Source organism: Barbus barbus (genome assembly GCF_936440315.1).
Source record: "Barbus barbus genome assembly, chromosome: 39".
In the NCBI taxonomy this organism is placed as follows: Eukaryota; Metazoa; Chordata; class Actinopteri; order Cypriniformes; family Cyprinidae; genus Barbus; species Barbus barbus.
The window spans coordinates 10,678,300-10,703,210 of NC_136717.1; the positions used below are offsets into that span (position 1 = coordinate 10,678,300).

The 24,911-nt window shown below is 38.2% G+C and overlaps 1 protein-coding gene across 23 annotated transcripts in view; it reads left to right on the top strand.

Annotated features, from left to right (window-relative positions):
* Positions 1-24,911, top strand: part of LOC306858326 (CUGBP Elav-like family member 2) — a 145,603-nt gene that overhangs the window by 18,830 nt on the left and 101,862 nt on the right. For all 23 annotated transcript variants that reach the window (XM_079398790.1, XM_079398796.1, XM_079398801.1 and 20 more), the window contains exon 2: positions 19,531-19,566. In XM_079398790.1, coding sequence (XP_079254916.1) covers positions 19,531-19,566 — 36 coding nt within the window. The remainder of the gene's footprint in view (positions 1-19,530; positions 19,567-24,911) is intronic.

Below are 24,911 nucleotides of genomic sequence, written 5' to 3' on the forward strand. Positions count from 1 at the left end.
GGGGTAACGCCATCGTTTCCGGTCACTATCCCAAGAGCTTAGTCTTCTGACTTGATTTAGAATTGATCCAGTCAACTTCATACATGAGCAGAAACCAGTTGTTACATTCTGTTGATAACACTGAATTAGTTTTTTTTGGGCAGTTCAGTCGAGTATTATGAGATGTATTATAATTAGAATGAAAACTGCTGTGTTTTGGACGTGGTCTGTCTTTTCGCTGATTCATGAGAAGTGCAGGTTTCCCAACTGGAAAATCCAGCTTACGCCAGCTGAAAGTCAATGTCAATCACAGTTTGTAAGCTATTTTATCATAATATGGTATATTTTCAAGTGACTCATAATAGTCAATAAGGTATTTAACTGATTGAATCATTAAAAAAGGTATTTGAATATGAGTTTATTGAGTTTATCAGTGGTTAAATAGGTACCTCGTTATTGCTTAACATTATCCAATAGGCCACGTCATCCAAGTGTCATCAGCAGAAAATATGTTTTAGAGGAAGAACAACTTAATAGGCTACATTTTGATTGAACCAACTAATTGCTCACGATAAGCACATGTATGCAGTAAAAAATGCTCAGTTTTAATATTGGTAGATGGTTTTATATGGTTTATAGTAGGTCCAAGATGGTTTAGGTGGATCACCAACTGGAGTACTAGCTGGTGGAGACTTGGATAAATACAGCGATACACCATCCATCTACCATATTCTAAAACTTCCTTAACCACCTTAAAACGTCATAATCAGGCATTTCCAGCAGCAATTTTCAATGATCTCAGAGCAGAAGAAAAAAGCAAAAACAACAAGACAGGAAGAGGAGCAGGGCATTAGGTCAGGGGGACAAAAGAAAAGCGTAAACGAACCCAAAGAAAACGTGCAAAGCCACACAACAAAAACCAATAAAATAATGAAACCTGATGAATATTTAACACTCTTTCTTCATCCTTTGGACTTCAAACTCGCCCTGTCAAGACAAAAGAGCAATCGACGCTTTACACTAACATGATTTGGTCCTTCTGGGCCCCCAAGGGCCAGCGAAGGAATCCCTGGGTGAAGGCATTAAAGTCATTACAGGGCATTGTGTTTCTGTCTCCTTCATTAACTTCTCCCAGAGCCATGCAGATCGGCCTGAACGCAAGCACCCCGACCCCATCTGTCTGAAATGTGATCTGGCTTATGAAATCTGCAGCCTACGGCAGCTGTGCAATCACATTACATCTGCGAGATTAAAAATATATTGAATTTTTTTCCACTCCCTCCTCGCGCTCTTGCCCTGATTTTGTTCAGTCCAACAACGTGTTTCCAGTTTTCGTGCTGCCTAGCTTTCGTTAACTTTCTCTCTGATGTTCTGCATTCTTCTGGATATCTTCTTCTGTTTCCCCTACCGGCTAACTGCCTCAAAGGAATCATTCGGAAAATTATGTCATGTACTTGCCCTCATGTACAGTTCCCAAGGTTCCCAAGCCTTTTTTTTTTTTTTTTAAACAAAAAAGAGATGTTTTGCAGAAAGTCCAGGGTGCTTGTTTCCATTCAACAAAAGTGGACTTCAAATAGTGGCTGTCAAGCTCCATTCAGCACTATAAAAGTGGCCCATATGACTCTTGACTCTTGTCTTTTAAAGCTCTAAAAACAAAAAAAAACCTGAACAAGCAAACATTTTTGTTATGCACACGTTTACACATAGAAACCTAGTGCATCCTGAAATGTGACTGTGATTTTACAAGGTATATAGCTTGTTCTGGATGTCTTTTTTAGTCTTAGTCCAACATATCTACAACCAAAGTGGTTTTAGGGTTAGTAAACAATGTAGCTAGGGCAAGCATGTACAATCCTGCTCCTGGAGGGCCTGTAGCTGCATTCCCATTCCATTTACAAATTTAGATTATTTTGAATTGAAAATACACCTAAGGGAAACATGTTAATTTTGCAAAAACACCCATTTATCGCAATTTTTTTTTTACGCTACCATGAGGTATTAATGCTAACCCAATTCATAAAAGGAATATTTTGCAATACCGCAAAGGAATTTTTTTTTCTATTTGCATTTATAGGTCACATGGAGTACGTAAAAAGTCATATGATCATTTTTCAATGTACTATAACCTCCAAGAAACACTTCATACATGGCTGCTCTGAGGTATAAGTGGCTTTCCTTGCCATTAATGCTTAGACAATTTACACTGCATATGTCTGTGGTGCATTACGGCTCTTGACACGGGCTCTCTATTGTCAATGCTTGTATTTATACCAGCTTTTTCAGAAGCGACTCTCCATGCTACTTCTGTAAAGATACATGCCTACGCCTCCGTCGACACATAACCCTACCAAAATCTGTTGCCATGACTTAAACGATAATTATGTTTAAGTCATCAGTTAATGGAAATGCCGTCATTTTGCAATATTTTTATTGACATTTATAAAATATCGCAAAATGTTTGTGCAAATCTGCAATGGAAACAGATACTGTCCCACAGAGTTCTGCTTTAACCCTAATTAACTACACCTGAACCTAGTCAAGTTTTTTTTTGGATTACTGGAAATATCCATTCAGGTGTTTTGGAGCATGTATGGTAATAATTGGCTCTCCAGGAGCAGGATCGAACACACCTCTTGTAGGGTTAGGCTTGGGGTTGGAGATGGGGCTTGAACTGTATTGTGATCAACCTATCATTTTCCTCCTTTTTCTAGGGGTAGTTGATAGTTATGGATTGGAATACGGTTAAAACTGTTTTTACAAAAGTTGTTGATCCAGGAACTTGGGATGCAATACTTGGGAAAGCAGGTTGCGTACGTCCGGTGGATAAAGCCCTTGCTGAGTAACTACCTTTGAGATGTATGGGAATGCTAATGAATATCTTTTTCTAGGAATTGTTTGAACAATGACAGAAGAAGTGCATGTTACAAACCTGTTTAAGACACAGTCATTATTTTTGCAGTTTTGTTCTGTGCTACTGGTGGAATACAAATCCTGTAGCGGTAAATCTCACTGAGTTCTCACTGTGTAGAAGGGTAAACCTATGTGTAAACTCATGTTTAGTTTTCCACCGACCCTATTTCACTCCGTCATCTGCCTGTCATCGCCAATCTCCACCTGTTATCCAGATGATGATGTTTACCATGTGTATGCTGTGTGTCAGTGTGAGGTACCAACAGTGTAGCGGACACACATTCACACGTGTGTCGTCACTTGTATTTTGGATCTTGGGGGAACAGGGTGATGGCAACTGCGTGTAGCGATGCTGATAGGATATGACGTCTGTGTGTGTGTGTTTGAGACAAAGCTCGATATGGATGGCCAATTACTGTCCAGGACAGTCATCACCTCTTTCTCTCCTGATGCTGTCACCACAACGACCAGACAGAAATCTGCTCCCACTGGGAGTTATTACTACAGCACTCTACAACACACACACACACACACACAAATCCACAACAGTACACACACAGAGATACAGAAACACCTCTTTAAGACCTCCCAGCTGCTTAGCAAAACCATAGCAATGAGTCTCGCTCACATTGTTCGGTCAATTTGCTGGAGTATGTTGACATTTTTCCAAGCTATTAAAAACTCTTCAGTTCGAACGTTAAGTTCTGGCATTATAGGTCCGCTTTAAAACAAACTTAATAGGCACGTAGTCAAAACTGAACTTTCAGAGCTTACAGATTTGCTCTTCTAATGGCTTAAATGAAATGTCACTTGCTTTATTTTGCACTGTGGTTTGTTTTAACCCTAAGCCACTTTACCAAAGTCTATGGTCCAATACACATCCCACTCAAATTGAAAACGAGCAGTTCAAAAACCGAGTACATGAATAAACCACAACTGTACATTCTAATTTATTTGTATTTCACAATCATTTTGCTTAATTAAAAAGTGTGCAGAAAGGCATGACGGCAGCATCTGTTCCTGTCATTTACTAAGATTGGGTGCTTGCTAGGTAGTACAGCAATCTCTGCTCTGTATTACATGAGGCTTGTTATTTAAAACAATGTTTTAACAGTATAGGAGAAAAAATATATAATAATTGTGACAATACTTTTTTCATTGTGTGCAATTTTTGATCCCACGTTATGTTAAGTGGCCTTAACTACTATGCACTTACATTTAAATTAATCATTTGGTACAATGCACTTATTGTGTACATACATGTTTATACATATAATTTAAAACATACCTGTATATAATTAGATATGTAATTAATTTCTGTAATTACATTTGTCTTATCCCACCCTTAAACCTACCCATAACACCGAACCTGTCCCTAACTTTACCCGTATCCCACCTCAATAGCAGCAGAAGTGTTTTGCAACACAATATGAACAAGTACATTTGACTTATTTTTGATGTGAGTACATAGTAGTTAAGGCAACTTAATATAATTTATTAGTTTGCAAATTGTATAGAAATTAAATATTGTTACATTGCAGTTTCATTAAGTTAGAAAAAGAAAATTAAATAGATGTTCAATTAGATTTTACATCTAATTTGAAAAATTCATTGACAGATGTAGCTATAGTCTGTTATATTTAAGTAAACAATTAAGTCAGTCAGTTTTCAGGTTTAATTCTAAATGATCTGCCTAGTCTAGATTTACCACTATAGGAAGTAGGACAGTTTATATTTACAGATACAGCACCTGTACTGAGGTTCCTCTTTGCCTGTGGGGTGAACCGTGGTGTTTGGATCAGTTTTCTCATGAATACTTTACAATACAGATCAGCGCTGATGTAGAAAATCTGACCCCAGATCAGCTTGAGTGTTAAAGAAGTGTCAGCAGTGGTAAAGGGAAGTGAGTCTTGGCTGTAGACCCGAGATAAGCTGTGATAAGACGCGGCTACACACATTGTCAGTGATGTCTAGAGTTGTTGTGCCAAAATCCATTGAACCGTGATGTAAACTTTCCCAAGGGTGAGCATTCCTATATGTGTGTGTGCGTGTGTGAGCGTGCTTATCTAAAGGCATCTCCATCTGAAGAGGGCAGATATCTTCCGTTCTACCTGCCATAGTTCTGTTCAGACCATGCGCATGTGTAACAAAGTGTATTTGTGTTTGTGTGAGGGTATGGAGAGGTGTTTGTTTCATTTACATTATGTACTAGTTCATTAGATACACATGCACAGAAAACAGAAAGAAAAACACTGTATTAGTGACACCAAGGTCATAGGTTCAAATCTCAGGGAAAAGATATTCAAACAAATCTTGAATGCACTGTAAGTCACTTTGGTCTTCAAAATGTATATAAATATGTCTCAAATGTGACCTGGTGGGTAGTGCATGTGTGCCAACATGGTTTCTGTGTTGGCAACCCTAATTTGCGTTACCAAGGTTATGGGTTCAAATCCCATTCCCACACATACTGATGAAAAGCATATGTTGATTGGAGTTTAAGTCAGTTCACTCTTCCAAATGTACATAAATATGCATGTAAATATGTCCTAGTGGGTAGTGAGTGTGTGTGTTTGTGTGTGTGTGTGTGTGTGCGTGCGTGAAACTTTCTGTTTTCTGTGGTTTCTGTGTGGGCTATCCTAGTTTGAATCTTTCTGCAAAGGTCAATCTCACAGTGTATGTGTCTGGGACATATATGTGTGTGTGTGTGAGTGTGTGTATGTATATATATATATATATATATATATATATATATATATATATATATATATATATATATATATATATATATATATATATAAATCTCACAAAAAAAACATGTGTGTCATACTTTTCTACTCGAACTCTAAAGGAAAAAAAAGAAGTAATGTTTTGAAAGAACTCTCTACTAATACAGTTTTTTTTTTTTTTAAGCAGCTGTAAAAGAGAAAAAAAAGTCTGGATGCCATTATGTTATATGCCGGTTGACGATAATGCAATGACATCATAGTGTTAACCGACCATCCACCTATCGTAACGACTCTTTGGCGTGAAGCGTCTGGATCTCATAAAGACTTTGAGTGTGTTTGTGTGTATGGAAGAGCCGTGTAATGTTTCGGATGGAGCCAGTTTTATGCTTGCCGATTTTTCCTTGTTATTCATACTTATTTCTCCTACTTTCTCTCATCTTCCTCTTCTCGTTTGTCATTCAGCCTGCATAGTATGTAGATGAGGAAATATCACCCAGCAGTACTGATGGATGTGTAAGACTCCATGCTGTGGGTGTGTGTGTGTCAGCAGCATAACTTTATTACAGACTTACATCAAAATCATCATTAATGATGTATATGCTCAGCCCTCCTGCAGAGAGCGTGTGTTGTGTGTGTGTCACATGAAAGTTTGTTTTCTTTTGCAATGGTGTCCCATTTTGGGCCACTCTATGTGGACTATTTATCACAATCCTGAATGTTTACTTGGGTTATTGCGCTGAAGTCTGAGTGAGTGTGTATGTATGTTTTCCTGGTTGCTATGTGCCTCAGTTGGTGGATTCTCGGCAGACTTCATTAGTTAAAACAAAGCAAGATGTCCATTTTGTCTGCTCCTCCACCTTAATTGATATTGATTTGTTCGCGCCTCTCGCGGGATTAAAAGTGTGTTTTGTCCCGTCGCCAGCGGTTTTTCCTTCTCCTCGCCGGGGAAGTCAGTCAGTGCCTTTTTCTACAGCTTTTCTTTTCTTAAAACGCAATCCGATGTCAATCCTATCCTCATTAAAACACCATTAAAATTGTGCAGGTAGTTTATAGATGCCTGTGGCTTCTGCCAAACATAACCACACACACAAACACACGTATCTGAAAGTCTAGCTGAGTTCTCTCTGTGTTTTAATTGGCAATACAGGAAGATGGGTTGTAATAAATAAGGTTATTTCATCATTTATTTACATTTTGTTATTTCTTAAGTGAAAAAGTTAGCATAGTGCACTACTAACAGAGGTTGGCACAACTGAGGTTGGTGCCATGCTATCAGATTTAAGCCATAATCTGCTATCTACATACTGTAGTTATCTTCTAAATTAGCATGCTAATCTGAATTGAGCCTCATAAGTGACAGATTTGAAACATTTTACAAGTGTGGTGTTAGCATGTTGCAAAGCTAACAACATAGCACTCAGTAACAACAAGCACACACAAATAATGTCTAAAATAATAAGTTTATTTTTTTTTAACAGCACTTGGGATATTGCACAATTACGTGTCAGATTTTAAACATTTACAACTGTTTTTATCTTAGAATGTTGCTAAGCTAACAACACAGTTCTCAGTAACAAGCACACATATATAATGTCTAAAATACTAATAATTTAATAATTTAATAATTTTTTACAGCGCTTGGGATATAGCACACTTAAGTGACAGATTTGCAACATTTACAACAGTTTGATGTTAGCATGTTGCTAAGCTAACAACAGCACACACAAATGATGATTAAAATAATAAGATTAAATCAGTTTTTACTGTGCGTGGGATATAGCACACTTAAGTTTGCTACTTATTTTTGTTCTTACTCAAGATATTTGTATAAAAGTTTGAAAATGTCCCATTAAAAAACTGATTTCTAATTAAACCTGTGGCAAACTTAGGCCTGTGACAAACTTTAACGGCAAACGTTTGCATCGGTATTGTGTCTACAATGCCTCAAAATGCAATCTAGTTAGAAAGCCTACTACGTTATGGAATAGAGATACTGTGTGTGCGCTTAAATCAGTGTGTGATGAGTGTGTGTGATAGAGCAGTCCTTCCGCGCATGCTGATAATACACTAGCCCTTCTGTGGCGTTAGCCGGCTTTTCATCATCATGATTGATGGCGTGCCGACCCGGATCTCGAGCGGTTATGATCATATCAATTTGCCGCCAACCTCATTGACATCTCTTTACAAGCCCGTTATCTTCCATTCTTGCCATAATGACACCTCGCAGAACGACCGCACGGCTCATTGCCCCACCTCCCTTGCGGAGTGGGCCGGGATTATGCCGTCAATATGAGGGCCAGATTTAGTGGTAATGTGAGATTAAAGCATGGCACGAGTTTATTAAATGGGATTAACGCTGACATTTCACCCCAGTGGGACACCTCTGACATTCACAATCATGCTCATTTACGCTCTCATCCGGTGAGAGATGACAAAACCGTTACCAAGGCAGCCTTGTGTCACCCCATGAACCGGTGAGACCTGCATTACCAAACTATATTGTTTAAATGTTTTTCTTTTCAACTTTCATATCTAAGAGAAACACTACATATAGAAGTCAGGTCAATAAAAGCATAGAAAGTGCTTATGGGTTATGAACTGAACTTTGAGCAGTATAAAACCCTCAGCAACATCCTAATAACATAATTACAACATTCCATCCATGTTCTACATTTTTTTTGGGGGGTGGTAGTAGGGGGAAAAGAGGTTAGAAATGAGTATTAACTGGAGGAAATGAGTGAAAAGTACATTAAATTAGTAATGGAGGTGATGTGTGTAGAAAAGACAGAAGTGCAATGGTTTGACTCTGGTGAAGTGGGAGCCAGCCACAAGGACTTGATTGTTTCTAATTATATCCACAAGTCATTTTCTTCAGTTACATGACACATCAGTCAAACTGGGTGAATGTTTTTGAACTTATGTTAGTGTATGATTATGAACGTGTGTTAGGGATGAAACTTTTAGAATTTTGGATGATGCTTTTAAAATTATTATATTCAGTATCCTCAATGTTAAGCTGCTACCAGAGAGATTTTGGTGATGTAAACAGCAATACAGTGACATTACGGGAAAATGTAATGAATCGCCCTTATGTTGTTCCAACCAGTATGACTTTATGGCATGAGGGTGAGTCAACAATGACATAATTTTCTTTCTTTTTTTTCAACTATTCCTTTTCAACAACTATTTGTCTCTATAAGTGTAGCCTGAGTGTGTATTTCCTGTGAAACACTGTTCGCATCAAAAATGAAAGAGAATATTCAGCAGGACATAAAGTACTTACATTGATCAGGTGCAAACATGATATGACTGGTTAGTAATGACAATTAGGTAGTCAACCAAATCCGTCAAACCACTCAATCACAATTTATAAAGTTTGAGCCACTAAACATCCATCCTATCCATCCTATCTTCCATGTCTTGTGTTAATAAGGTTTGAGAGCAGTTTGTTAAACTTGTTGCATTTAGAGGTGAAGGGCTTTACAACACCAGCATGACTGAATACAGACCGCTGTGGCAGTTAATGAAATCTTGGCATGTCTGTGGACCTCCTCTCCTTTCGTTCCACAGCTCTCCTGTTACACCGCACAGTTGTGGAGTGTGTATATGTGTGTGTGTCCTGTTCCATTTCAACAAACTCTTATTGCTCAACTGTTTTAGTTCCAGTGCGGATTAATCTTTCTCTTACACTTCTTGCACGCATACACCTATAGAAATGAAAAATCTCAAATTAGATGTCTTTAATAGCTCGTTTCATTCTACTAGGCAGCAATGAGAGCAAATGGAGACTTTTGCTTCAGATGTTTATTGAAGAAGAAGGCCTCAGTAATCTCACACATGTCTAGATCTAGTGTCCCACCTTGAGCCTGCAGTTTAGGCCCCATGTACGTTCCATGTTAAGATGTTAAATCCATAAATCCAGCCTACAAGTTGGCTTTCACTGGATTTTGGTTTGACTTTTAATGTAACAAACTGAAAATAATTTTACAAACAGAAAATGTTACTGTATGTGTATGTGCTAAATTGTACAAATTGTAAAAAATAAATAAAATAATAATAATAAAGTTTAAGTTCTCAATTTATATATATATATATATATATATATATATATATATATATATATATATATATATATGCTTTATTTCATTTAACATAAAATATAAATTTTACTAGTTTAAGTATAGCAACACTGCTCCTTAGTAATTTTATGAGATACTTTTATACTTAACATAACTGTGGGCTCCCATGAAGTCTCTTGAGCTTTGAAAGAGTGAGCTTTGAGTAATCAGATTTAGCGAGTTATTAAGTATTGAATATTAGCATTGCTCTGTTGAAGGCTAGTGCATACATTAGAGGGGAACTAGGATAGTTAATGCAGTACTCAAACTGTGCGACACTAACAGCAGCTCCCAAAGGCTCAGCTTCTTTATAACTACACACACACATTTCATCTATGGCAGACGCTTGAGGCTGCTCAACTCACTGTCATTGATAGTCAGAACAAAGAGGTCAAAACAAAATGTATCACATATGGTTTGTGCATACATATGTTTTGCGTGTTTTTTCCACGGCAGCATAAGAATTGGTATGTTATTCTGCCAGGTCATTATTTGGCAGAGACTCTTTTTGGCAGAAGCAGTATTTGGCGGCATACCAGCTTTCTGCCATCAGGTGATACACTGCCCTGTGTGTGTGTGTGTGTGTGCCAGAGCATCTAGAACAGCTGCTGGGGCACATCTGTCTACCAAGCAAAACATTCAGACACACACAGTCCTGCACTGTATGGCGAACCCATTTCCTAGCATCCAATGCGCTGTTAGGGGCCTTTCACACAGGATGGGTTGTTGTGGTCCTTCTGTGCTATTTTTTAATTGTTGATCTGGGTAAACATGCACCAGACGGACGTCTCAGAACTTTGCAACGTGCCACACTGTGTCTTGCACCATGACTACTGTGGTTTTAAGATGCCCTGTCAACTTTCATCTCGAGACCCCTGCATTCTTTTCCATTGCGCTGTGTTGTGTCTAGCTGCTGTGAATGTAAGAATGCAGTATGTAGTTCACTCCAGAATGAAAATTTCATGATAATTTACTCACCCCCATGTCATTCTCGTTTGGCTCTGTTCGAAGGCGGTCGCATTTTTCTTCCCTCCCTCCCTCCTGAACTTCCCTGCTTGCTCTCTTGTATTGTCCTGTCCTTCTTAAGAGACTCTCGCTGCACTATTTACAAAACCGAAATTATGGATCTGATCAACTGGTCTCTTAACGCAATTGACACCATCTTCTCGACTAGGAAAGCGGGATCTGGAGAACCGGAATGTCCCGCTGGGACGTTTGCTGCTGGCTACACGATGGACGCATGGGAGAGATGGCGGGTCGTGTGTCTGGCGGCTCTCTCCGTGGAGGACATTGAAGACATCTTCTTATTCGGAACAATGATAACTGGGTTTCTGCTATTTGGATTAGGCGTTGCTCTAAATTATCAGAAAATTAAGGAGACGGGACTGGCTATCCAAAACCTCTCAAGGCTGCCCGTCATGATGGAGGCTGTAGGCAGAGATGGATTCGATCACGGCTAAGCTCTCGGCTCTGGAAAGAAAAATTGATGGACAAGCAGATCAGAATGGACAATGAGAATAGCTGTGAAACTGGAAGACAGCTGTTCGCCCTAAGACAAAACAATCTTATCTCTTTCCGGCTTCCCACAACAGAACGGCTTGGCAAGGCCGCTCTGGTATCAACTCTCCGGTGAATACTGCAGGGAGACGCTCTTTCTTCCATTCCCTCCCCCCATCAAACACCTTGTTATTGTCGGGCGCTTGTGCTCTGTCCAAGGTCGTTTCCATGGCAATTGCTATGTCGCATCACAACCTGCGAACTGAGTCGACTGGTTTGGAGTGCTGGCGAAACGGATTTCAAGGCATACGAACTCACACGAACTTACACATACACACACTCATACACCCATCCCACGCCTTCGTCGCTTCATCCTGTCAGTGATAACGGGTCCGTGTGTTTGCGCTGTGATGGCTGCTGGCCGGATGGCTGTTTCGTCTGAACTAGGATTACTATGCAAGTTATGTTCCTGTGTTGACTGTGCTTAATGCTGAGGTTTTTGTCTGTTCTCACACTGCACTCTCGTCCAGGAGCGTAGTGTGAGGACAATTTTTTTCTCCTCTCTTTCCTCATGTTATGCTGTATTTCTTCTTCTTTATTGCATTTCGTTGCCTTGTACCTACATGTGCAATGACAATAAATTTAATCCAATCCAATCCAAGATGTTCATGTCTTGCTTTCTTCAGTTGAAAATAAATTAGCTTAATGTTTTTATGGAAAACATTCCACAATGTTTCTCCATATAGTGGACTTCAAAGGGGACCAACGGTCTATGTACCAACGTGACTACAGAAGTTGTGGACACGCGTCACAGAGCTAGTGCAAGAGGAGCATTTGTGGTTAAAAACTATATAAATTTGATTATTTTTTTTAGAAAATGACTGATAGTTTTGCTAGATAAGACCCTTACTCCTCGGCAGGGTTCGTGTAGCCCTTTGAAGCTGCATTGAAACTGTAATTTGGACCTTCAATCCATCGGTCCCCATTGAAGTCCACTATATGGAGAGAAAAATCCTGGAATGTTTTCATCAAAAACCTTAATTTCTTTTCAACTGAAGAAAGAAAGACATGAACATCTTGGATGACACGGGGGTGAGTAAATTATCAGGACATTTTCATTCTGGAGTGAACTTATCATGTAACACTGTTTGATCAAACTCTTAGCCCTAAATCACTGCACAACTTTGACACAGCATTTGTGCTATAGACATGAATGATGCCTCAAATCATGCAGCTTTTAGAGAGGTGTGCTATCATTTTCATAGCGATCCTATTTAAATTTGACAATGAAAGAAACTAAAATTCCTAAAGACTTACATAGGACCAGAATATCATAGAGACTTTAAGGTTGGCTCTTTTGACATGATCTAGTAAACAACCACCTAATCATTCAAAACACCCGAGCAACTACCTGAACAACCAAGAAACCAATCAGAATCACCCAAGCAATTAGCTGAATTAACAGTAAACTGATGCCCCGTTCCCAGCTCCATGTAGTCTTGCTACGTCCACCAATAGGAACAAATTATTTTTTAATACTCACTTTGATGTATGTAGACATAGTAATGCAAACAAAAAAGCAATTACCTTAAACACGCTACATTCTCAGAAAAAAAAAGGGCAAAAATTTTATCTATAGGGCAGGTGTGTCCAAATTTGTACCTGGAGCACCATTGTCCTGCTGAGTTTAGCTTCAGTCACAATTAAACACACCTGAATCAGGTAATAATGGTCTATCTAGGAATACTAGACGCTTCCAGGCAGGTGTTTTATAGATGGTTGGAGCTAAACTTTACAGGACAGCGGCCCTCTAGGACAGAGTTTGGACACCCCTGCCTTTGGGGAACAACAGCTTGTCATTGGGGAACTACCTTGGAATGCTTTAGCAATCAATCAGGACTCTCAAGGCACCACATAGCAGTACTCTAAAGAACACACTAGCAACCAATGCCCTAAAATCTACTCTGGACATGCAGAAAACTTCCTGGAACAGTTGTAAAATACTCTAGTAACCACATAGAAACATGGTATTTGCAATCACTACTCAAATGCAGTCACTACTCTGCAATTGCAACTGCAATCACTACTCTGAACACCCTAGCAAGACTACTACTGCAGCCAGACTACTTCAGCAACTGCATAACAATGTGCTAAAACAGAACAACTCAGTAACCACCTAGGAATTCTCTAGCAACCACTCAGAACCCCAGAAACCACTTAAAAGCACTCCAAATCACACGCAAAACAGCCTAGCAAACTCTTAGAAACACCTCAGCAACTAATGAACTAAATTCCACTCAGAATACTCTGACAAATATTCAGGGGTTGTGTTTCCCAAAGGCAACTATGGTCGCAAGTTCTGTCGTTACCAATGGAGTTCAATGGAGCTTGCAAAAGTAGTTAGTTAACAATTATTTTCAGAGACACCCCCCGGAACAGTCAAACAACTACCTTGAAACACTGTAGCAACCAGCCAAATACTCTTTGAACCAAATAGCAACACACTAAAACCTACTCAGAACACCAGACAATGTTTGAGCCAATAGCCTCGCGAGCAGCATGCCGACATATAGCGTTGTTGCGCTTTGGGCATCCCAAGCTTGAGTCCTAGCTTATGGACCTTTCCCGATCTCAAGAACACCAGACAACCATTCAAAACACCTGTACAACTACACTCTTTAGCAACCAAATACCATAGACATAGCAACCACCCAGAACACTCTAGGAGGGAACCACATAGCAGCATGCTTAAAAACCACTCAGAACACCTTTAGCAAATGCATGGCAGTGCCCTAGCATTGTGACAACGTCTTTGGCATGGGCAAGTACCTTTAATTTAAATTTCATAATCATAATTAGGTTGGTGTGTGGGTCTGTCTCTCCCTGTATCTCTCTCTGGAGAGATGAATTGATATTGTAGCCAGTTTCTCATTAGCCATGTGTCCTGGGACCGTTTGACTTTATGTATGCCAGTCTCATAAACCAGCTGAGACGACTGTTCTATAGCCACACTGTGTGTGTGTGTGTGTGTGTGCTTGTTCTTTCTCTTACAATTCTTTATAAGGTGTACACATCTTCATTTATAAGTGGTACACATACTGCGTTTATGTGTATGGATTTTTAGCAACAGACTTTAATAGCTCATAATGCTTCATAAACTGAGATCTGTGAGGGCTTGTGGGTAATGGAGCTTATAAGAAAGGGAGGGTGCGGATGATTGATGAATGGTGTTGTCTAATCTGTTGCTTAAGGTTATGTAACCCGCTGTATAGCTCCGATGTGTGTTAAATTGATAGGGTCTAGGCTTAGAACAGTAAATTCACCCTTTGAGCAATTCTTGTCAAATGAAGCCTAACATTGAACTTCCTAGACAAGTTTATTGTCTGTCCCCTTTCTCGTTTTTTCTCGCACACTCTCAGACAAACAAATAAAATGAGCGAGGCAGGGGAAGAAGAAAGGGGTTTAGTCTCTTGGCAGTGATGGACGGTGCTGTCTGAAATGTCTGCATAATCGGAACAACGGAACCAAATACTGAACCAAAGCCTTCAGAGTGGCTGATGATATTGTGCATGTCTTTTGTCTATTTTACGGTTATCATCATAATATGTGTAAATTTCCATTTTCACCACCCAAACTGGACCCGTTCCGTCGTTTCCAGCAAGCGATTCTGGGCTGGAAAAAATGGTTCTGCACTCATTTGAACAAGGAGTTTCTAATGTCATAAGCCGGAGTGATAGAAAGAGGGCAAAAGATCTCAGTCTCGTTTGAATACATGCAACGTCTCCTTGTGTTTTGAGTATGAAATATTGGGAGAACTTATTGGGAGAGACAGAGTTTAAATCCTGTCAGAAGAGATGAGGGTGAAGTTGTGGGTCAGTGACTTCCTTCCTCCCAAGAGGTTAAATGAGTCTCTCTTGAGTGCCAGTCAGCCAGAAAGAGTATCAGCTTCGGTCTACCTAACTCAAATCGGACAGACATAGCAACCTGAGGCTCGACTGACCACAAAACATACACTTTAAAGTCCCCATAAGAGTGTTTAAGCAGTTTCCAAGTTCACCAACAAGATGTCCAGGTTCGTTCAGTTTGTTCCAATACAAGATCCCTTCACAAAAGAGATGCCCCAGTTCAGTGGTTCCCAATCCTGGTCGTGGGGAACCCCCAAAACTGCACATTTTTAGATGTCAAACACACCTGATTCAACTCATCAGCTCATTAGTAAAGACTACAAGACCACAAATGTGTGTGTCAGATAAGAGAGACATCAAAAACATGCAGTGCAGGGGGTTCTCCAGGACCAGGAATGGGAACATCTGTCCCAGTTCATTCAGTTTGTCCACTAACCATAAAACTTGGTAATTCATTTCAGTTCTTTGATGAACATTCAGAGTCTCAGTGAAGTGAAAACATCTGTTGAGAAGGTCCAATGAAATGCTCCTGTACTCTGCTCTTAAATGGTCTTTGCAGAATTCAGTGAACGAAAAAATTAGTAGGTCAATGGACGTGAACAAGATTTGTTAACAATATAGGTTTGTTCACAAATGCTGATTTGTTCACAAATGAAACACCACTGCAAGGTGTCCTATTTTGGTAAAAAAACAAAAAAACACTTATGTTGGTGCTGATAGCCTCGTGGGCAGCGCGCCGACATGTAGTGCCACTCCTCCTCGGGCATCCCGAGTTCGAGTCCCGGCTAGTAAAGTGACTAGCGATCACTTACACTGGACGCGAGAGGTGCGACCCAATAAAATCAATGAGAACCCATTCTAATCAATGATAGTGTTTACAATGGTTTCAATACGACAAGACTCCAACAGTAAACTGATGCCTCATTTTATTTCCAATATACGCCATGCATTTGTGCTACTTCTGACAACAGTACAAATGGATTTGGAACTTTCACTTTGACATGTTTAGTGTAGACGTGGTGTACACTATGTACCCTAGACATGGTGTTACTCATAAATATAAGTTTGCAATAGCTTGCAGGACATCTTGCCTTTCGCAATGTCTTTTTTTCTTGCATTATGCTATGTAGCTCTGCTCACATCAAAATATCAATGGTCCAAAACCCTACATATATGAAACCTTAATTACATTCTTATTGGCTCACATTAGCGTGTACAGGCAAATTACTCATCACTGGAACCATTGCATGTTTAGCACACAGTGTTACAAAAAAATATATAATTTAAAAAATAATAATTTAAAAAACCTTCTTATTCAAGGAAAGAAACAAGTTTAGTGACTTCTGTCAGCTGTAGTCTAGTCTGGAGTACTTTAAAACACTCCACCTGTCTAAACTAGCAAATTATCACTCAAAAACATGATGAATTTCTCAAGCAAGCAAAACACATACTGCTAACACACTCTGTTGCACAAGGGCCTTGATAAGAGAGTGGATATGAGTGTGTTTGTGTGAGAGACAGATAGATAGACGGAGAAGTAAAGCGCATAATGAGTAAAAGAGACGCAGGCACACAGATGGTAGGCTGTTGGAGAAAAAGAGATAATGATTACAGATGAGAGGAGATGGAAACCGCACAGTTAGAAAGAAAGAATGATAGATAGAGATAGAGACAGAGAGGGAGGGGAGATGTTTCATTTCCATCTACCACCCTCCATTTTTTTAATAAGGTAATTTTCTATTGGAATCTAGTGCCATATTAAAGGAGTAAAGTGTTTTCAGACATGCATTTCAGAATCTAGCTACCAAATTGTAAGGTTTATTTTATTTATTTATTTTTTCTTTTATTGGTTAAGTAGAAGTTCCACTTGGACCTCCTAATTTCTGCTGTACACTGAGCATAATTTTGTTTCTAGCTATAAGTCCTGTTAAAAAACCTAGTAGATGCCTTTTAAGTTATCGTATTTTCAACAAGATAGATGTTCCAAAAGATAATCAGCAGTTAGTGCTGTCTGGAGTTTTATGACACATTCTATTCTATATTCAGCCTTGGTGCTCTGGTGGGAAATGTGGCTTCGTGTCCAGCCTGCAACATGTTCTGATCCTATTTTCTGTATCTATCCCCAATAATTTCTTGTTACTCTATACTGTAACTTTATGATGCAGTACAGAAAGGCCCAAAAAATAAAATAACGAAAAGAAATGTCAGTTCAAAGTGTAACGGTAGCTTTCAAATAGATTATCTGTGGTTTCCTAACCCCTATTTCTTAACCTCAATTTCTCACCACAGTTTATGTGTATTTGTGTGTTTGAGGGGGCGATAGAAGACAGAAAGAAAGATGTTTGTGTGTGCAAATACATCTGGGTTAAGGCCTTGCATAATTCATCCCAGTCAGGTTCAATGCGAAAGGATATACGGTAGAAACCGTGGACAGACCTCTCGCTGTGTGGCTCTTTGAAATGGAAAGTAACCTCCAGCCCACCTTTGCTCTGATCACCAGAGCCAGCATATGCTATCCCTCTGCATCCCTCTCATTTGGGCTGGAATAAAGGAATAATTCACCATTAATAAGTGCATAGCTGGCGTCCTGTTATTCTACAGCGCTGACGGCAGCTGTTATCAAACAGCGCCCGTTTCACCGGAACCTTTCAAAATCATGACCGCACACCTCCTCCCCATTGTCCATAGGGGACCAATTTATTAACATGCGGTGGGAAGCACGGTCTCTTTCTTCATACACACACACATATACGCAGCAGGAGCTCAGCGGTTGGAGAACGGAGGGATAAGGGAAAAAAAAGCACAAAAAAAGAAAAGAAAAACAATTTGGAGTGGGCTGTTTGGTGCTAACAAGGGCGGGGAGTTAATTTTGATTACCTGAGCATGGGTGCTATGTTGAATGAGGGCCAAAATTAGCTGTGGTGAATTGGCCACAATTGATTTGCTCTTTGAATACAGCATTCCACCTTTTCACGCCAGTTTATGAAATGGTACTGGATGTTTTTTCAGGGGTTTTTTCCCGGTAAAGGCAATTGAAAAGGTCACACTAAGTGATTGTTTTTATTTCAGTTGATTTATTCCCACAAACAGAAGAGGACGCATGTTACCACAAACACACATATATGGCTAAACCTTGGATTTTACATCCAAATCGAAAGCAAAATAAGACACTGTATTTTGCAAATAAATAAATAAAGTATTATTATTATTAAATTATGACAACATTTTCAATTATATTTTCATATTAAATTTCTCAACATATGGCATTCTCATTATTGCAATGTAAAATATTTATTTATTTAATTATTTAATTATTTATTTATTTATGTTTGTTCATTTGAACACTTCTTATATTTTGTGGAAATTAAAAGAAGGATATATCTGTATACTACAGTATTACTCTTTAATAGTTTACAGCGCAACACCATTTGCCTCCGTCAGCGTAATGTGTAAATTATGATTCATACAGGAACCGGTTGCTAATGAAGTGCTGTATTAGCCATTTGTAATTGTCAGCAGGGATGAATTTGAGTTTTTTTTTGGTGAAATATGTCAAGAGGAGGCTGAAAGAGGTGCTCACAATGTACCATTTCTCCTCTTCTCCTTTTTTTCATCTCCACTCCTCTTGGGCTCAGTGGCTTGTGACGCTCCATATGTCCGTCTGCTTCTCAGAGAGAGAGAGAGAGAGAGCGAGAGACATTAATACAGGCACCCCTCGCCTCGTACATTCAACACTCATGTTTTCCCAAAAGCCGAACGCTCTGATATGACAGGATAATGGAGGGATGGGAAAGAGAGAGAGAAGGGTGTGGATGATTGGATGGGTGAGAGAAAGATGAAGAGAGGGGGGTGTAATGTGTGTGTGTGTGTGTGTGTGTGTGTGTGTATGTGTGTGTGTATGTGTGTGTAATGTAGACAGCAGTGAAGTGAATGTTATCTTACAGACGTTGAATGCACCTGCAGTTAAAGCCATGCATAAGAGCTCCCTGCAGAAATAAACACATACACTTGAGTACTAACACACACACACACACACACACACACATCTCATTACAGCTGTATTATCACAAACGAAGGAGATGTAAAAGCACATACACACATGCACCTGTGCATATTTGATCAAAATCAAAGATGTGCAGATAGATATCAGTATTGTCATTGTATCGTATTGATGTTGTACAGAGGAACAATCCTATAAATTTTATTATTATTATTTTATTTTATTCTATTTTATTTTATTTATTGTAATTTTTTTTGTGTGTGTGTGCTTGTGTGTGTAAGTGAAATTGGCCCTGGAAGTATTTGGAAGTTTTAGCTGAAATGCATAAATGTAAATGCAAGTATGTGACTTTCATTGGGCTAATGAATTAATTTTCTCTTTTTCTCTCACAGGCAGGACGCAAGTGATCTGACTGGAAGTATACAGAGGTAGGACACACTCTCTCTCTCTCTCTCTCTCTCTCTCTTATTTCTACTGAGTTCTGGCTAGTAATGTGTTGACTGCTATAATGATCTGATGATTTTTCTGTTTCACACACATAAACCTCTTTTTTTTTGTTTTGTTTACTAAGACCTTGGGTTGGTCACTAGATTGCATACCTGACAGACACAACTCTTGTACATTACTTTATATACATATATGGCTGTGTCCATGTATGATCTCAATAATGTTTAACCTCCATATATAATAACAGAACGTGGTCTGCTATAAAAACCTGGGTGAGCTGCCTGCCTAGACAGTATTTTAAATCATCCTATGTTTACTTCCAACTTCTATTCCTAAAGGTTGAAGAAAAAAGTGTAATCCTTTCATAGAAAAAGTCAAGCTCAGAATGCACTACAGTAAGCTCGGTGGAAAGATTATTGTAAGATGACAGACAATCTCAGAGAAATATTGTTCCATACCGAAGATTTAAGTTTTGTTTTTAGCTTAGTAACATGCTAACATCAAACTCTATTGTAATAAATAAGGACTTGAGACGCTTGTTTTGTATAGGATTGCCTATGTAGACCATTCTAAATCAATAATTTGTGCAGTGTTAGCATGCTGTCTTAGAAGGTAGTGTCCTGTGTAGGCACTAGACAGCATGGTAGCCCCCTAGGATTCAGAACAGAACTAATGACAAGCTCAAACAGCATTCATATACGGTTGGAGGCTTGTAATGTCTGACCTCACTAAGCCAGCGTCCAGCAGCAGAAGATGATGATGGGATTTTTGGAAAGAAGAAAACATAACCTCAGACTTTGCCGATTTTAACATAGCCTTTTCTGAATTTTTGATTACAAGAGGAGAGCGAGATGACAGGGAAGAGAAATAAAAGAGAAAAAGGTGTTCTCAGAGAGTCAAGGGTGCAGAGTTGAGGCTGGTAAAGATCTGTGACTGAGGGCCATTAAACCCAGCCCCACGGCTATGAGACGACACATCGAAAGAGCGAGAGAGAGCGGCTGAGAGTTTTTTGATAAACTGCTGATCCTGAAATAGCTACACCTATTTTTCATCGGGAATTCTGTTAAGAATAAATTGTCACGTCTCATCTGGAGAGGAGCTTTCTTCCTCAGGGCGGCACACAGAAACTCAAAGCCACTGCCGGAGTTCGCCACCCTCTCTGTCGTTACAGCGATGCACTGTGGGTTACCGCCAGCAAAAGGCTGATTGACAGACAGCCTCCGAGTTTTCAAGGGCACTCGCGAAAAGGAAAAAATATGTCACCCTGGGAAAATGCTGTGGACGTTACAGTAATATGAATGAATATGACATGACAAAATACTAAATTTAAAAGATGTTTTTGCTCAAAAGTCAACAACTTGCTAAAATTTAAAGGGATGTTTGACCCAGAAATTAAAATTCTTTCATCATTTTCATACCCTCATATTGTTCCAAATCTGTATGCATTTCTTGGACACAAAAGAAGATATTTTGAAGAATGTTGGTAACCGAAGAGTTGATGGTCGCCATTGACTTTCACAGGAAATACTATGGAAGTCAATGGCTACTATCAACTCTATTTGGTTACCAACATTCTTCAGAATATCTTCTTTTGTGTCCAACAGCTGAAGGAAACTCATACAGGTTTGGTAAAGCTTGAGGGTGAGTAAATTATGACAATTTTCATTTTTGGGTGAACTATTGGCCCTTACATGGCTCCTTGAAAAGTGTGTGTTCCAAAAAGGAGATAACTAATATATGTTTCACTATCAAGATCTTTTACTTCCAGGAATGCAATGATGTAATGGACATCATGTGTTCTTCAAATGCGCATATGGGTTTAATTTGGCAAATATTGTTGATCGAATCCCCCAACTTCTCTCTTGTGCACCACACCCAGAATTACCTCAGCGTTCATCTGTACACCAAAAGACATGTGCATCTGAATGTGTGTGTTCACAGCAAGTTTAGTGTGACTTTGTATGCAGATGAAGTGCAAAAGAACACAGTGAAATTCACAAGAATAGCAAAACACCTCAGGAGCGAGAGGAAATGAACTAGAGTTACGAGCAGAGGAAATGAGAGGAAAGGAGGTTGTTATTGGTATATTAGCAAAAATGATTAGGGAAAAATATTTTTGTTTGTGTGTAAATGTACCATCATAAAAATACTTTATGAAAGTATGATAATGCAGATGCAAAGGCTTGGGCAAATGCGTTCTTGCATTACTTAATGTTGTAATGCCTCACAATCTCAGACAGCAGTTGACCTGAAACTGTAATATATATCCGCTAATTGGAGGTCTAGCACCCCTTGTGGTAATTCTGAGGATGCATTGCATACCTGCGATGGGTTATGAATAACACTCTGACACATTCAGTCAAATTTGCGTAACTAGAAACGTTTGTGTTCATGTACGTGAGTAAGAGTATGTTTCAGGCCTAAGGGGAAAATTCCTCCCAGAGGAAAATTTTACTGTGCAGACTTTGAGAACAAGGTGCAATCTATAATAAGCCTAATTTGCATATAAAGGAGGTGTATTTGTGCTGAAAAGAAAGACAACGACTTAAATTCCCATGGTGCAGTGCAATACTAGACTCAAGAGACTTGAGGTAGAAGTCTCCATGTGTTCTCCATTTAATATCATTGCTGTATGTCTAGAAATAACAATACTATTCTGAAATATAGCTTCTCGTAATTTCTCTTGATTTTTCTATTCTATTTTTTTTTTTTTTTAAATATTGTTATTGTTACAATGAAATATTTAAAATTATATTTAGATGTTGTTGAAGCACAATGTACAGAAAAATAAAATAAAATAAATTACCCCAAAGAGACCCTAATTTTATGGAAGGCATTTGAGGCAAGTTATTTGTTGAATAAATAATTTATCAAATAGTATTATAAAATGTATTGTATTATTAAATAAGGAACATTAACATATATGTAATATTATATTTAGAAATAAAATAATATAAAATAAAAGTCTCTGAGACCCCAAACAAATGTAACATAGCCTGTTATTTGTTCAATAAAGTTGAATGTTGAATAAAGGATATAAGGTTACTATATGTATTATATGCTATTACAATATGTATTATTACAATACTAAATATTAATATATTTATTATTATATTTAGTTACTGTTGAAACACACTATAGAAAAAAAATATATGCTTCATATGTGGCTACATTGGAATCATGTCACAGTATTTGTTGAATAAAGCTGAATGTTGACTAAATAATATAAAGTTGCATTCCCTTTATAATCAGATCTTAAAAGATTTGAAATAATTACAACCTGAAAGTTAAGTTTGTTTGGGGCCTTGGCATCTCTGAACAGAAGAACAAGGGGGTTAAAGAGATCTCCTATGTGCCTGTGGGCTATCCGAAATACAGTTGTCAACTTAAATGCTAAAATACTCTAATCTCTCTTTTTATCTTTTTCTTCCAACATCTATGGAATAACAAATAGAAAAGGAAGTGAATAAAAGAATATGTGACTGTGTAATTAGCTCCTGTGTGCAATCACTGATTCCCTAATGCTGAATGACTGACTGCTTCTTAGCTAGCTGCATCAAAACCATTTCTTCTCTTTTTTTTTCACTCTCTTTTTTCCGGTACCGGGGGTCTTAACAGCAGTGGGGGAGCCGAGAGGAAAAGAGGGTGTGGGGGCGGAATCGGTTGTCAGCTAATTGCATCTCTCTGTGGCGATTATGTTCTCATAGAGAAAACAACCGATAATTATGGGAGCTGGGATGGCAGCACAAGAGAGCGGTTACCGAACCGTCATGGCGGCCATGTGGGACCCGGCCTCATTATCACCACAGAGACTGACCCGCCCCTTCACCCCAGCAACCGCTCTAATTACCATCTAACCAGACCTGTCAGTCAACACTATTTATAATCCAACTCTGACAGAGGAAGGAAAAAGAGGGAGAGAAAGAAACATTATGAAATAGTCCCAGGGTATCACAAATATAAACCTTCGGCGTTTATTACAAGTATTCATGTTTGTCCCTTGTGTGGATTGATGTGTTCTGTGAATGTGAATAGGCCTGTTTTCTCTTTTGTCCTGTTTTTCTGTAGATTGATTATTAGACCGCTCTTCTAAGAACCTTTTTAAAAGGCTCACATTGTAGCAGATCACTGAAAGTAAATTGTACTGAGTAGACTATAGGCCCTAGTCGGGCTAGATGCCATATTTAATTTGACATAGATGAAAATAGATAGACGTATCGTTTGTTCAATATGCCATTCTGTTGTTTACCTTGGCATCGATCGTTCAGCTTACAAAACACCGAAAATGTTTTTCCCCCAAAAAAATTCCAGTGGACCAAAAACCTTTGAAATGAACACAGTACAACTTATTGAATGGATTTTACATCTACCATTCACAGCCTCTTTTATCCACACCAGTATCACATGCATATATTCTGTGTGGTTTGGGTTTGCTCGTCTGCAAAAATATTTTACAATTTAGAATATACATAAATTCACACTTTTTTAAGATGTTAATTTGATTACATATAGTATATGTAGTTATATATTCTAAGTATGCACTGTGGAAAACTGAATATGAAGTTTTAAATCTTGATTTTTAAATAATTAAACTATAAATAATAATAACAATAATAGTAATTAATACTCCTGATTATGTAGTTGTAAATTTAAGGTGTTAATTTGTACATAGTAAATAATCTTCACTATGTTATCATTATATACTGGATAAATGTAGATATATAGTTTTTAAATTGTGATTATATAGTTTTAAAATCCAAGTATATAGTTAACTCTTTAATATCTTGTGTAAACATGAACATATGCATATATTTAATCATTTTGATGTATGATGTTTGTAGTTGCAATTTCTGAGCATGTCAATTTTATATTTTGACTGTAGTGTGTACATCTGAATGTATAGTTTTAAATTATAATTAAATAGTTTTAATATTTAATTTCATATATAACAGTTACCTATATTGTATACAAGAATATATTATAATTATATAGTTTAAGTATATAATTAAAAACTCTTAAGTTGTGTAAATCTGCACGGTAAAAATAAAAATAAAAATTGTTTCAACTTAAAATAATTTGTTACCCCACTGACTTAAAACATTTTTAGTCAACTTGAAATTTTAAGTTACTCGATGTTAATTTAAGGGACAACTGGAATATTTTAGTTGCATAAACTAAAAAATTTAAGTCAGCAGGGTAACAATTTTTTTAAGTTGAAACAACTATTTACAGTGTGATTATATAAGTCTTCATTATATAGTAATTTTAAAGCCAAGTACGCCTATATAATTAATATTTTTTAATATATATTTTTGTGAAACTGAAT